This window comes from Gymnoscopelus braueri (genome assembly GCF_963280865.1).
Source record: "Gymnoscopelus braueri genome assembly, chromosome: 9".
Lineage (NCBI taxonomy): Eukaryota > Metazoa > Chordata > Actinopteri > Myctophiformes > Myctophidae > Gymnoscopelus > Gymnoscopelus braueri.
The window spans coordinates 35,783,108-35,795,289 of NC_137610.1; the positions used below are offsets into that span (position 1 = coordinate 35,783,108).

At 40.1% G+C, this 12,182-nt stretch overlaps 1 protein-coding gene across 2 annotated transcripts in view; it reads left to right on the forward strand.

Annotated features, from left to right (window-relative positions):
- far1 (fatty acyl CoA reductase 1) overlaps window positions 1-11,954 on the forward strand; it is a 42,836-nt gene extending 30,882 nt beyond the window's left edge. For both annotated transcript variants that reach the window (XM_080437952.1, XM_080437951.1), the window contains 3 exons: window positions 4,250-4,379; window positions 5,957-6,084; window positions 7,643-11,954. In XM_080437952.1, the coding sequence (XP_080294078.1) occupies window positions 4,250-4,379; window positions 5,957-6,084; window positions 7,643-7,808 (424 nt within the window). In that variant the 3' untranslated portion in view covers window positions 7,809-11,954. The remainder of the gene's footprint in view (window positions 1-4,249; window positions 4,380-5,956; window positions 6,085-7,642) is intronic.
- Window positions 11,955-12,182: the final 228 nt, after the last annotated feature.

Consider the following 12,182-nt stretch of genomic DNA (forward strand, 5'->3'; position numbering starts at 1 on the left):
TGTTTGTAATTTTGATACCAATACTTTTGTGCTTTTACTCAAGTACATTTTGAATTCCGGACTTTTACTTGTAACAGATACTTTTACTTAAGTAACAATGTGAGTACTTTTCCACCACTGATAGCGAGTACCTTGACAAGGCAGCCTCTCTGAGCACCCAGAAACCTGAGACTCCTGGTCCCTGTGTGTCTCATGAAAGGGTTTATGTTCATATCTTGTATGGCTATTTTGATTTATACCAGGCACAGTACATTTTGCACTTAAGGCTGCTATCTTGTGGACTTATAGTTGTGTGGATGGTTGATTGTCCAACAGTAACTGAATAATATATATATTTTAAATGGTATCTTTTGTTTTAGTTTTTATCACACAATACTTACTTTGACCTTTTGAATCCTGCACCTGACAAAGTATGAAAAAAAACTAAAATTAACACTAAAACTAATAAAAACTAAACTAAAACTAAGCGTTGACACAAAAATAGAAACTAAATAAAAACTATCAAACCCGCTCTGAAAACTAACTAAAACTAACTGAATTTGATTTTTTTCGGTCAAAACTAACTAAAACTAACTGAATTAGGAAAAAAAAAAGGCAAAACTAACTAAAACTAAACTGTAATGAAAAATCCAAAACAAGTGATCAAGATGGTTCCGTCCAATTTTTCATATTCCATCCTGATTAGATTGGCTAATTCCGAACATTGCTGCCCCACAATAACCTACCTGACCTGGCGGAGACCTGTGCTCCGAGGAGCACAAGTCTCCGCCAGCAGACCCGTGCTATTTTAATCAAATGAAATCACTTACCCTATCTTTAACCATAGTTCTCTAGGAATGTTCTAATTTTTACGTAAAATAGAACATGTTACTATATCATAGCAATTATATTATCATAACAATAAGTAATGAGATACAATAAGTAATGAGATACAACCTCTGGCAGGTGAACAGACAATAATATTAATTGTCATAAATGTATTACTGTATTACAAAAATTTAGGGATTCTTTGTCTCTGATTAATTTCATTCTTTCTCTCTGTTTCTTAGCTCTGTTTAATTTCATTCTTTCTCTCTGTTTCTTAGCTTTGGCCTTCTGCGCCTTTGCGTCTTCATCAGGTTTCAGATGCTCATTTGCTGCTTCTTTAGTTTGCATAATGGGAGTTAGTTTCATTGTGTGATCTCAGCCTCTCCTATCTAAGTTATTTATATATTTATATCACATATTGTGATGTCACGTAAAACTGACCAATGTTAGGTGTTCTCAGAGGAACACACACACGCACGGACGGACGGGTGATTTGTACTAGAAGGTACTGTTCCAATCAAGACTGATTGATCCTGTCTTACCTCACTTCAAAAAAAAACATAAATGGCTTTTTGAAGTGACACACCTATTTATAGGGTTTTATTTCGTCATACGTCCCTCTAGCCAATCAAAGGCATTGGTGTCAACATATTGACACGTGTCACGTGGAGCTTGACCAATGTTAGCTTGGCTAGGGGCCATGCTAAGCGAAAACATACTCTCCACCTACGGCGGAGACAATAATGGATGTCAATTAGGGCTCTGATCATGCTCAAACATTGCCCAAATTTGGAGTCCATAGTTACAGTACATCATATAAAATATAAATGACTGATGTCACAGGCTGACCACATGAAGTCCGAGATTCACATTGGAGCCACGCCGTTCCCACGTGGATCCCGAGATCCGTATGATTCGATTTTATTTTGGGAATGTCCATCCTTTTTCTTTTCTTTTTTATTGTGTTACTGCATTCGTCTTTTCATGCAAGTTGACTCGTTTTGCATGCTGAGATGGATTTTTTTAAATTTTATCCCAAGTGGACAGTCCTACTTGCTTTTTAACGCCATGTCTTGAACGTTTGTTTGTTTTTCCTTGAACATTTGTTTGTTTGAGTTGAATCATTCTGACTTGCAATACAATGATTGAATCGTTGTACTTAATTTTTTTTTGTCAACCTCATCCCATCATTGAAAATACTCCGGTTCCATGGGACTTGTATTGTTTGGCCACTTCCAAAGGATGTGTTCAGTAGGAGACAGTGAAGAAGACATTTAAAAAGTGAAGACTATCCAATAACTGCAAATCACTGCATCTCAACTTTCTCCTAACTAAATTGAATGTCTCTCTGAACACAGCCCATGGCATATAATTAATTGGTAAATAGTTTTGTGTGATTTTCACACAGCACTTGGCTGTCTGAAATGAATTTGGTTCAGTAGCTAACTCTCGCATTCTAGGGGTGTCATTTGATCCTGTTTGCCAGATACTGTACTGTAAGTAACAACTAGACGCGTCGCAATTCAGGGCAATTGCAGAGTGTGGTTGCACCGACGCTAGTCGCGGGTCGCTGCCGCCGGGACTCGAGGAATACGCTGGGAGGAATACCGTCGGAGGCTGTGCCAATTACATTGTCACGTAACTCCTGAGATCACTTGCGTTTCATTTTGAGAGGATTGATCCCCCCAACATAAGGTTTTTGCATCAAACGGTTACATTTTGAGCATTTGTGGCGTGAAATGCTTTTGGGGATTTGTTGAGTAAACCACCCTTGACATCTGATTCAAATTTGGGATTGACTGGACGTTTCGTTCGTGATTTGTGGCCTTTTTTGTAAAACGGGCCCCTTCCGCTAACTTTGGAAGCCATTTACGGACGAACGGTATGGACTATCAAAATTCTGTTTCGGTCCAGATTATCGCATGGGTCCAGAGATCATGTGTACCGATTTTTGTGAAATTGTATCTATAACAATAGTCTGGTTGCCCATTCGGGCAACCACACTAATAATAATAAAGTGCGAGGATTACTATAGTCTGGTTGCCCTGTTAGGGCAACCACACTAATTACCTCTCACTCTCTTTCTCCGTGCTGATCAACCATGCATGTTTGTCACCTCTTCTGAAATACTGGCTCTAATAGAGGGAATCTGAGTCATCACAATTCAGCCTTTGTAATGTAAATGGCTTTAAAGACAACAAATTGAGATTGCTGCCATCATGCTCTCTGGGCTCTATTGAAAACGCTGTTGTTGTTGTTGATTAAATAGATGCAGCTTTTTAAGTGCTGATTTTAATACAGAAATTATTAATGTGTTGAATGTCCTCAGAGACCCTCTTGAGATATGTAGTGTACAACAATGCATCTTGTGTCATTAGTGTTACATCAAATCAACTCCTAACAAATCGGCACAGTTTGGTTGAGTAGAAAATATTTATCCCATTTTGATTGAATTTCACAGAATTTATTGAAGATAAATAACTGGATTAGCATGTGCTCAGCTCAGAGATCAGTTTATGAAGACAAAAACGTTCATATTTCTGTACTTGGGGCAACTTTGCTGTGAAGCAGCTGTCATTTCTTGTTCAACATTTTACCGATCAAAAATTACCTCTGTTGTATTGAGGTTAATGTAATGAATCAAAGTGTGTTTCCTTGTACAATATTGGCCACATCCATTCAGCAGTGCATTATCTGTTCTCCTGGCCTGCACACCGACTGAATCCAGTTAGCTCTCAGCCGATTGCTATCAATGTCCTGAACGATAATGGACAGGACTGAGGCCATATTCCTATTTAACATCTGCACGTATTTACAGATAAATTTGCTTACGAAAATGTAGTCTGTGCAAGTGTAAAGAGTAGGATTTGATGAGATGTGACCTACAAGATGCTGGGAATGTTCTTGAAGCAGCCATGGGTGTCCTCATTTGTGTACTCGTGAATATTGGTTAATATTGTCGAAATTAGATTTAACTTTGAGACATGAAATCAAGGGAAGTTCCTGGTTCAAAGGTGCATGCATATGGTTGTTGTCCTGTGAAGCTTTCCTGCATAATGCTTTAAATTCCGGCTCTATTCTCCCTGCCTCCACTTCATAACATTGTCCTTAACATCTTTCATCAACCCCGCCCTTCTCTGAACTCTCCCTCCTTCACTGAACTCTCCCTCCTTCACTTAATCTTCTCATACCTCACCCTTCTTTTGCTCTCCATCTGACCTCTCGGTTTCACCCCACCTTGTTGTCACTTCCCTCACCTCATGCATTTACCCCTCATACCTCTCTTTTCTCTTCCTCTCCTCTCTATTCCACGTCTTCCCCCCACCTGCTCTATAATGTACACTCTTCTACCATTCATTTGACTTGACACTATTCTCCCTACACCACCTCCCCTTGGTCTGTTGTCTCCTCGCCCCCTCTCACCCTTCCCTCCTGGTCTTAGGATGATGAAGACAATCAACAGCCTCCATAAGGCCTTGCTGGTTCTGGAGTATTTCACCAGTCACTCCTGGGTGTGGAGCACTGACAACATAACTACGCTCATGGCACACATGAGCCCCGATGACAAGAAGGTAGGGATGCAAAGCAAAGCAAATCTATTTGTCTGTCTGGTAGCAGGATATCTCAAGCAGTTATGAAGGGATTTGCACAAAACTAGGAAAGGTTGGTCCTGGGCCAAGGAACCGTGGCCTGTCTCAGAATTAAATGCACATAACTTCTGAACAGATTAACATAACACCACAATACTCTTGAGTCCTGGAAGAACTGATTAACTAGTCACATGCATCATTAAGTTATATTGACCTAAAGGGGATGTGGGTGGCAGAAGCACAGCAACTACTTGTAGACAAAGGTCTAGTCTGTGCTCTACTGAGCACATTTCTACAGTGTGGCTGTGCAAGAGGCTAGCTGAGTGAGTGTCTGTGTGTGTGTGTGTGTGTGTGTGTGTGTGTGTGTGTGTGTGTGTGTGTGTGTGTGTGTGTGGTGCTAATCTCGGAAAACGCTGGACCGATCAGCGCCACACTTTGTATGCCCACACTGTCAGTAAGGCCACAATACCTCCACAAATGTTATACTTATTGAAATATTTAACTTTCATTGTTTAATCAAAGTCAACAGAGTCGTTCCCATAAACTTTAGACAGCAGAAGTAAAATACTGTACATCCAAAAATGTACTTTTACATCAGTGTATGTTGAAAACTTCTGAGGTGAAATGATTGTTCTACTCTTCCATAGGCAGAGAGCGGACCCTACTGAGCATGTGCAGAGGAGGTCTCATCACTCTAGCTTGTTTCTGATTAGAATTATTGAGTGTTACAACTGCCCCGTACTCTTTGTTTTCATTTTAAGGTTTTTCACATTATGCTGTACAACTGTACTACCCAACTACCAAACCTAAAGTAAAAAATAACTAAACGATGAGAGGTTGTGGTCATTGTATGAGTGAAATCCAATTAAAACTCCTATGGACTCTACCATCCCTTTCAAGCAGGGAAGCTGCACATATACTAAATATCTTGAAAATGTTATTAGTTACTTTTTTGTTTGTCACTTGATTTCCTCTCTTGCTTCTTTCTCCTTTTAACCATTTTCCTCTCTCACACACAGTGTCATTCAATATTGTTCTGTTTGTCTGGTGGGGGTAGGGCAATGGTAAGTGCACTGAAGGCGTGCACACTGGAGTTTGCAGATGAAAATGTACCATTGGCATAGTGGCATATCTGTCTGGATACAATGGAGTGATTCATCTCAGTGACTTTGCTTGCAGTGAATGGTCACATTGTTGTGCCTGTGATTCCGTTTTTAGTAACCTTGGAAAGAAGGTTGACATAAAAATAAACGTACAGACTAGTCTTTTATCTCCTTTCCACAGTAGATATGGTTTTAATGTTGCAGTGACAGTACGTTTTTGCACTGGATTACAATTTTTCCATTGCTCGTATCGCTCTTGCAATTTTTTGGGGCACTTTCTGTATTGTAGGAGTACACAAAAGCATTTGTCCTTAAGAAACACTGCATTTCCAATTTGGCCATTTAAAATTAAATTCTGTAATAATAATAAAAAAAAAGCTATGCAATGATATTATTTTATGCAGTTTTCCACACGGCACCGTTGAAACGGGTTCCCTTTGTTGTTTGTTTCCCTAGATGTTTAATTTTGATGTGCGTCAGCTGCACTGGGCGGAGTACATGGAGAGCTACTGCATGGGCACCAAGAAGTACGTCCTCAATGAAGACCTGTCCGGCCTGCCTGCGGCACGCAAACACCTCAACAAGTAAGACATGACGCTCATACAGCCACACCACAGTAATGAGACTTCCACAGGAGGCTGCTGTACTATATATATAAGAGGCAAGAGCAGGCATTTTCTTCCTCTGGCTCAGCATAGATAAATCTGGATTAACAGTTAAATATCCTCTCGACTTATATACAGTACATAATGCATTTAACATCATTCAGCCTTCCATTAACACATTGACAGCCAGAGGTTAATCTCATAATGTACTCACCAGTGCCAACGTTTTATTGTTGTTTTTTGTTTTTTTCACGTCGCCATAGACCTCGTTAAAATCCTTAAGATTGATCTGTGCACTGTTTGTAAACATCGCGGACATCTCCCTGCGTCTACCAGTCCAAACCACGTGTCAAACGGGGCATCCATTGTTGAGTTAGAACGGTTTATGTTAAACAGTGATCAGCGAGGAGAAAAACTACAATCGAAGAAAATGGCGTCTCAGTGTGCGCTTTAGAATGGGAGCCGGCGTGATCGTCAAAACCGGATCCCAAATAATTCTGTTTCCGGTGGTGTTACAATGAAATGTGCCGTACTAGAAAATTGAAAAAAGTTTTTTTTTTCGAAAAAAAGGAAAAAGCACCACAGCCCGTAGGCTACGGGATCGGCGCTTTACCGTTGGATTTAACGGCCCGTAGAACTACGGGCCCGGCGGTCAATGTGTTAACCACTAAAATCTCTTCTGCGTGTGACTTCGGGGATGACATCTGTGCCGGTGTCTTCCCTGCGTGGCTGTATTGGTCAGATTATCATTCCTAGTGGGTAGTGCAAATAGATCAATGTGTTTCAACACTACTGTCTTCATCTCGGGGTGGATAACAAGGGCGACGGTGAATGACGGGTGATTGTTTATCACATCGCATGCCCATAGCCTTATTTAATCACACAGAGGATGAGAAAATAGCATTTGACCAACACATGAATTAAATAAATGATTCAGGTACTCTCAACTAGAAACTGCCCCCAAGTGGTGAATGAAATGGTAGTCCAAGTGGTATTCCCCAACGGTATGGGGAGGGAGTTGGCTGAAAACACGTGTTGTGCGCTGTGTTTTCCTTTGCGCCTGGATAAATGGTAAAACCCTAGTGCCTCTGCTGTGAATTTTACCAAACCATCCACAGCAACCGTGTTTGGCAACTGATGTTTGACATGGCGAGTTCCCTCAGCAGTAAGGTCACTCATGGTGACAGTTAAGCACATGGTGGCACTTTATCTCACGGTTTGGTCAGCTGTCGTATTATCCCCAGGGAAAATATGGCAGCTGACCAATCTGTGCCAGCTAGGTTATCACCCTCTGTCCTTTTTTTAACCCCCCCCCCCCCAGCTAGGGAAAATAAAGGCTGAGTATGTGATGAGAGGGTATTATGTGGATCAAGCATGTACCTCAGAGTCAGCAGTTAGTGAATTCAATGTTTAGTATAGACTACTATATCACTGTTTCCTTTAAATAAAACGTGTCATTAGCCTGGTGTACCTTGTTAAATGTCAGACTCATTCTTTGGCCATTGTGAGTTTTCCCAAAACTGTTTCTGTTCTCTAGGCTGAGGAACATCCGTTACACCTTTAATACCATCATGGTGGTCCTGATTTGGAGAGTCTTCATCGCCCGCTCCCTGATGGCCAGAAACATCTGGTACTTTGTGGTCAGCCTCTGCTTCAAGTTCCTCTCATACTTCAGAGCCTCCTCTACGATGAACCGGGAATAGAGGAATGAATACATGAGGAATGGAAAAATGAAGAGGACAAAGCGGAGACTGCAGTAGAGGTGATGCCTGGGCTTGCAGACTTTAATACCAGTCTGCATTGCTACCTATCTTTGGCTACATGTTTACCCTGATACCAAGGCATAAAGGAAGCATTAAAACCACCAGCTACACACTACTGTATGACCATGGACTAGCATCTGCTGGTGTAGTCTTTTATTGCACAGCCATCTAACTTAATCTAAATGAATCCCCAGCATTTCTGAAATTACCATAGCATCTGGACTTGGCACAAAAGCAACAATCTTGGGCCCGGACAGACCCAGACTGAACAAGTTGGCTGCCAATTAGCTAAGAAGAAACAAGACCCCATACGCCCAATTCAAGCTCCCAGTTCACTCTCTCCTGTATGAGCAGGCCCCCACCCCCCAAGAATAAGACACACTCAACATGCTCCAGATCATGCCTCACTGCAGGAAACTATGCATTGGATGATGCTCTGCTGCAAAAAATATCTTTGCCGATTTTGAGTCTGTCTTGTGGTCTCGTATGTAGTTGTGCGTGCTATGTGAACCTCCTGACTGCTGTGGGGTTACTTGGCAGAGGCATTTCTACATTTCAGTTCCATCAAATGAAATGTTCCTAGCCTGTCCTTTGTGTTATTAATTTTCTCCCTTTAAATAAGGTTTTTAGTTTCTTATTGTCTAATCTCAGAACTGCATCATTGTCAGTCTGGCAATGTTTTCATCTAACAGTTGTTTTAATGGTAGCTAGGCCATTATGTTAATTAGTCTGTTAAGGACACGAAACAACCCATTTTGTATTTTATTTGCTAATTGCTTGGTGGGGAGGCTTAGTTTCAGATAACTATCGAAGTTATATTCATTGCAAATGTTTGGAAGCTATTAGATTTCTTTGCCCAGCTCTGGGTTTTGGGCTATCATTGGTCTTTTTTGTGAATACCATTAGCATTTTTCTGCTTGAATCTGAGAAAAAACACATTCAACAGCCAGTTGATTCTTTAAGTTGGACACAGGCTATAGTCAGCTCTCTGATACGACTAATGATATGACCAAGCACAAGGTGGATTGTAACGTCATTGTTGTTTTATACTGTGCCTAAAGAATACTTAGTGTGATTGCTTTTGTGTCAGCAGATCTCACAGGTGGTTTTATACACATTTCTTTCCTTTTTTTCTCTTTCTGTTTGTTTGAGATCTGCTTCTGATGATCTTACACAAAGTATTTCTTTGCCAAAATACCTCTTTGCTAACTGGCTCATAGTAAAAAAAAAATTGAGACAACAGTAGATGAAGCTGAAAATGTCACATCTGGAATACACAAGAGTCTGAATCTTTCTTTGAAATGCTACAAGGTAAACTTGATATACCTTGATTAGCTTGGAGAGTTTGCACTTTGGGAATGGTTCCTTTGCCTCCAACATGCCTGGTAGGTGAAATTATAAACAAACCCAATATAAGTTTATCTTTAGTGAATTAAGGATGGTAAGGACTGTATTCAGGCTAGTGTGATGCAAGCATCGGTTGTGCCATTCACAATGGTTTGTGTTTAGGTCAACATTTTTCAAGTAAAGTGTTTATTTGTGTTGGCCTTGACCATAGTCACATCACATTGTCGCCATTTTCCTTTTTAATGTCCTACTTTTGGGAGGTTGGAGGGGGTTTGGGAAACCCTACCTGTCGGGCAGTGCGAAGGAAGAGCAAAATAACCGGTGTGTAAATATGGTTAATTGTTTTCTCTATACCTGTCAAAGGAACTTTATTATGGCTGTTGTTTATTTGCTTTAGTAGTCAGTCTATCCATGGGTTTGCATGTTGTCTTTGTATGACCATGCTGTTCATTAATCCTCTTAATCTTTTCTGATCATATACTGTAGAAATCTGTACTGAGGCCAAAATATGCATGTTGACTACTGTTTAAAATTGATATAAAACAACATTGCATCACATTCTGTTTGGACCTGTAAACAAGTTGTTCTGTGATACCATACTGGATTCTGACTGTATGACTCCAGCGTTGTCTTTGATGCCCAAAGCGGGTAGTAGTGTGTACTTGGTTATGATGTCTCAACTGTTGTGCGCAACCACATATGTCTAAAGGTTTAATATGTGGCTCTGGGCACTTATCTTTGGTTGTTTTAAAGTTGGTGTGGTGAGTACACTCCAAATGTAAGTCGTACAATGCAAGAACACATAACGATGTTGTGTGGATGTCTGTCATGAAGCAGTTGTTTTAGTCTCCAAAATCTTGTCATGTTCCGGTTTGGTTTGAATAGGTTCATTGTGGGGTGGGGTGGGGGGTTAACCATATGCTGTGCCTGAACTTTGTCAATACAGTGTATATATATAACAATATAAGAGCAGTCAGATCCATGTTTTCTAATCCGTTTGTGTACTCTATTTAGGACTTTTAGACTTCATGATGTAACGATAAAGAAATACAAAATCTAGTATTTTTATGCTAATGATATTGCGTGGATATTTATTTACTAAAGAGAAGCTTGAGGACATAAATGTCACTGAACCAACTGCAGCTGCTGTAAATCATTGTACTTAACATAAGATGTAAACATAACTGCAATATGTTCACCCCTTTTTTTTTGTCTGAATGTAATAGAACAAGAGCCCTCTGACTTAATTGCACAGGTGAACGCTTCCTTCGTTTTCCAGAATTCAACGAAATACTCTAGTAGTTGCTCGTACTTCCAATAATATCAGTGGTTTATCGTGGTCCTTTTATCTTCTGGATGAATATATTTTGCGATAAATCCATTCCTTACATTAACTTTTATAGCTGTTCATATTCCATGTACTTGTGATTGTTTGAAAGTAACAGTGGGATATTTTTGGTGGTGTATGATAATTGTAGACTGTGTACAATTTCCTGTATATTGTTGCTTTACTTATCAAACGGAAGCAATGGAGGGATTGATTCAGGGTTTCTTTCTTCAAGGTTGTCTTACTAGTGATGCTTAAGAGGTGAGAGTAATGGACCGGTCCTGTCCAGTTTCTCTGTGTTGATGTCAGGGATTCAGGCTAAAGGATCACACACCAGTTGTTTTTAATCAATCAGGTTATTGCACATGTCTTAACATCATTCAGCATTCTTTTTTTTTTGGGACAAACCGTGATATGAAATCTGTGGAAGCTACAACGGTCTGCTTGCATGATTACATAGTATGTATGCAGGACATGTCAGTTGAAGTCATTAATTATGACTCATGGATATCAAGTTTAACCTCACTCCGTCAAATGGAAGAAGCTTGCGACACACATTTTGTTTCACAGCGTACTTGCATCTGAGACTCCGGTCGCAGAATCGATGACAGACGGAGTTTCATTTTTTCAAGCTACTAGGCAGGTGATTGGATGATCCCGCCCCTAGCAGCCGCTGATTGGTTCGAATGCGCAGCAGTTCGGGCAGCTTTACTCTGTGAGCAATCCCAGACCCTCCTTCCTGAAACCAAATGCAAATGAGATTTCCGGAGGGAGGGGGGTTTACCAGGCTATATCAAGTTAGGATTTGACACCATTTTATTTTACTATTTTCTATGCCTAAATTATATAAATACTGTAGGCTACTCGTATGTTAATTTAACAATTTCTTCTCACCGCTTCTTTGCCTGCTAAAAACATGCATTCTTATTGCCATTCTTATTCTTGTTTTGAATATTGTTCCCATGAATAAGACATGTATCCTGTTACCAACCTGCTGTTAACTATCAAGATCTTCTGAGTTCTTGGCCTCTGTATTTATTTACCACCTGTCTCAAAGGTAGTTATTGGGGGGGGGTTCTCAGTATCGTCTTGATACTTTGACCAGAGGCCTGCCCTGGACCCATTTACTTCAGGAATAGTTGATAATACTTTTAACCACTGACCATCCAAACCCATCAAACATCATCACATGATGATGTTTGATGGGTTTGGATGGTCAGTGGTTCAAAGTCATCAAACTTGCATAGGGTAGGTTGATAAATCACAGGCCATTATCTCTTCAGCTTTGAAATGGAGGAATTTAAGTTTTTTTCTGCAGTCTATGTAAATGAAAAAAAAAAAAAGATTCAATCAATGGGTGCCTTTGTTTGTAAACCAAAAATAAATAAACAATGTTATATCATATGCCTGAATTGGAGATGTGTATATTTTCTGGGAAGATCTTGATACTGTTCTTAAACCGTAAACATAATTACCAGCTTGTTCATGCCAAAAGTAACAAGGTTTTCGCCTTTCTATTGAAAGTATAATAAACAAGCTATTAGTTAGCCTTTATTTATCCAGCTGACCTGCTTCCTGTGGTGCATAAGAAATCTCTGTATTCCGCTTTAAAAAACCAGACCAAGTAGTGAGATTGAGAT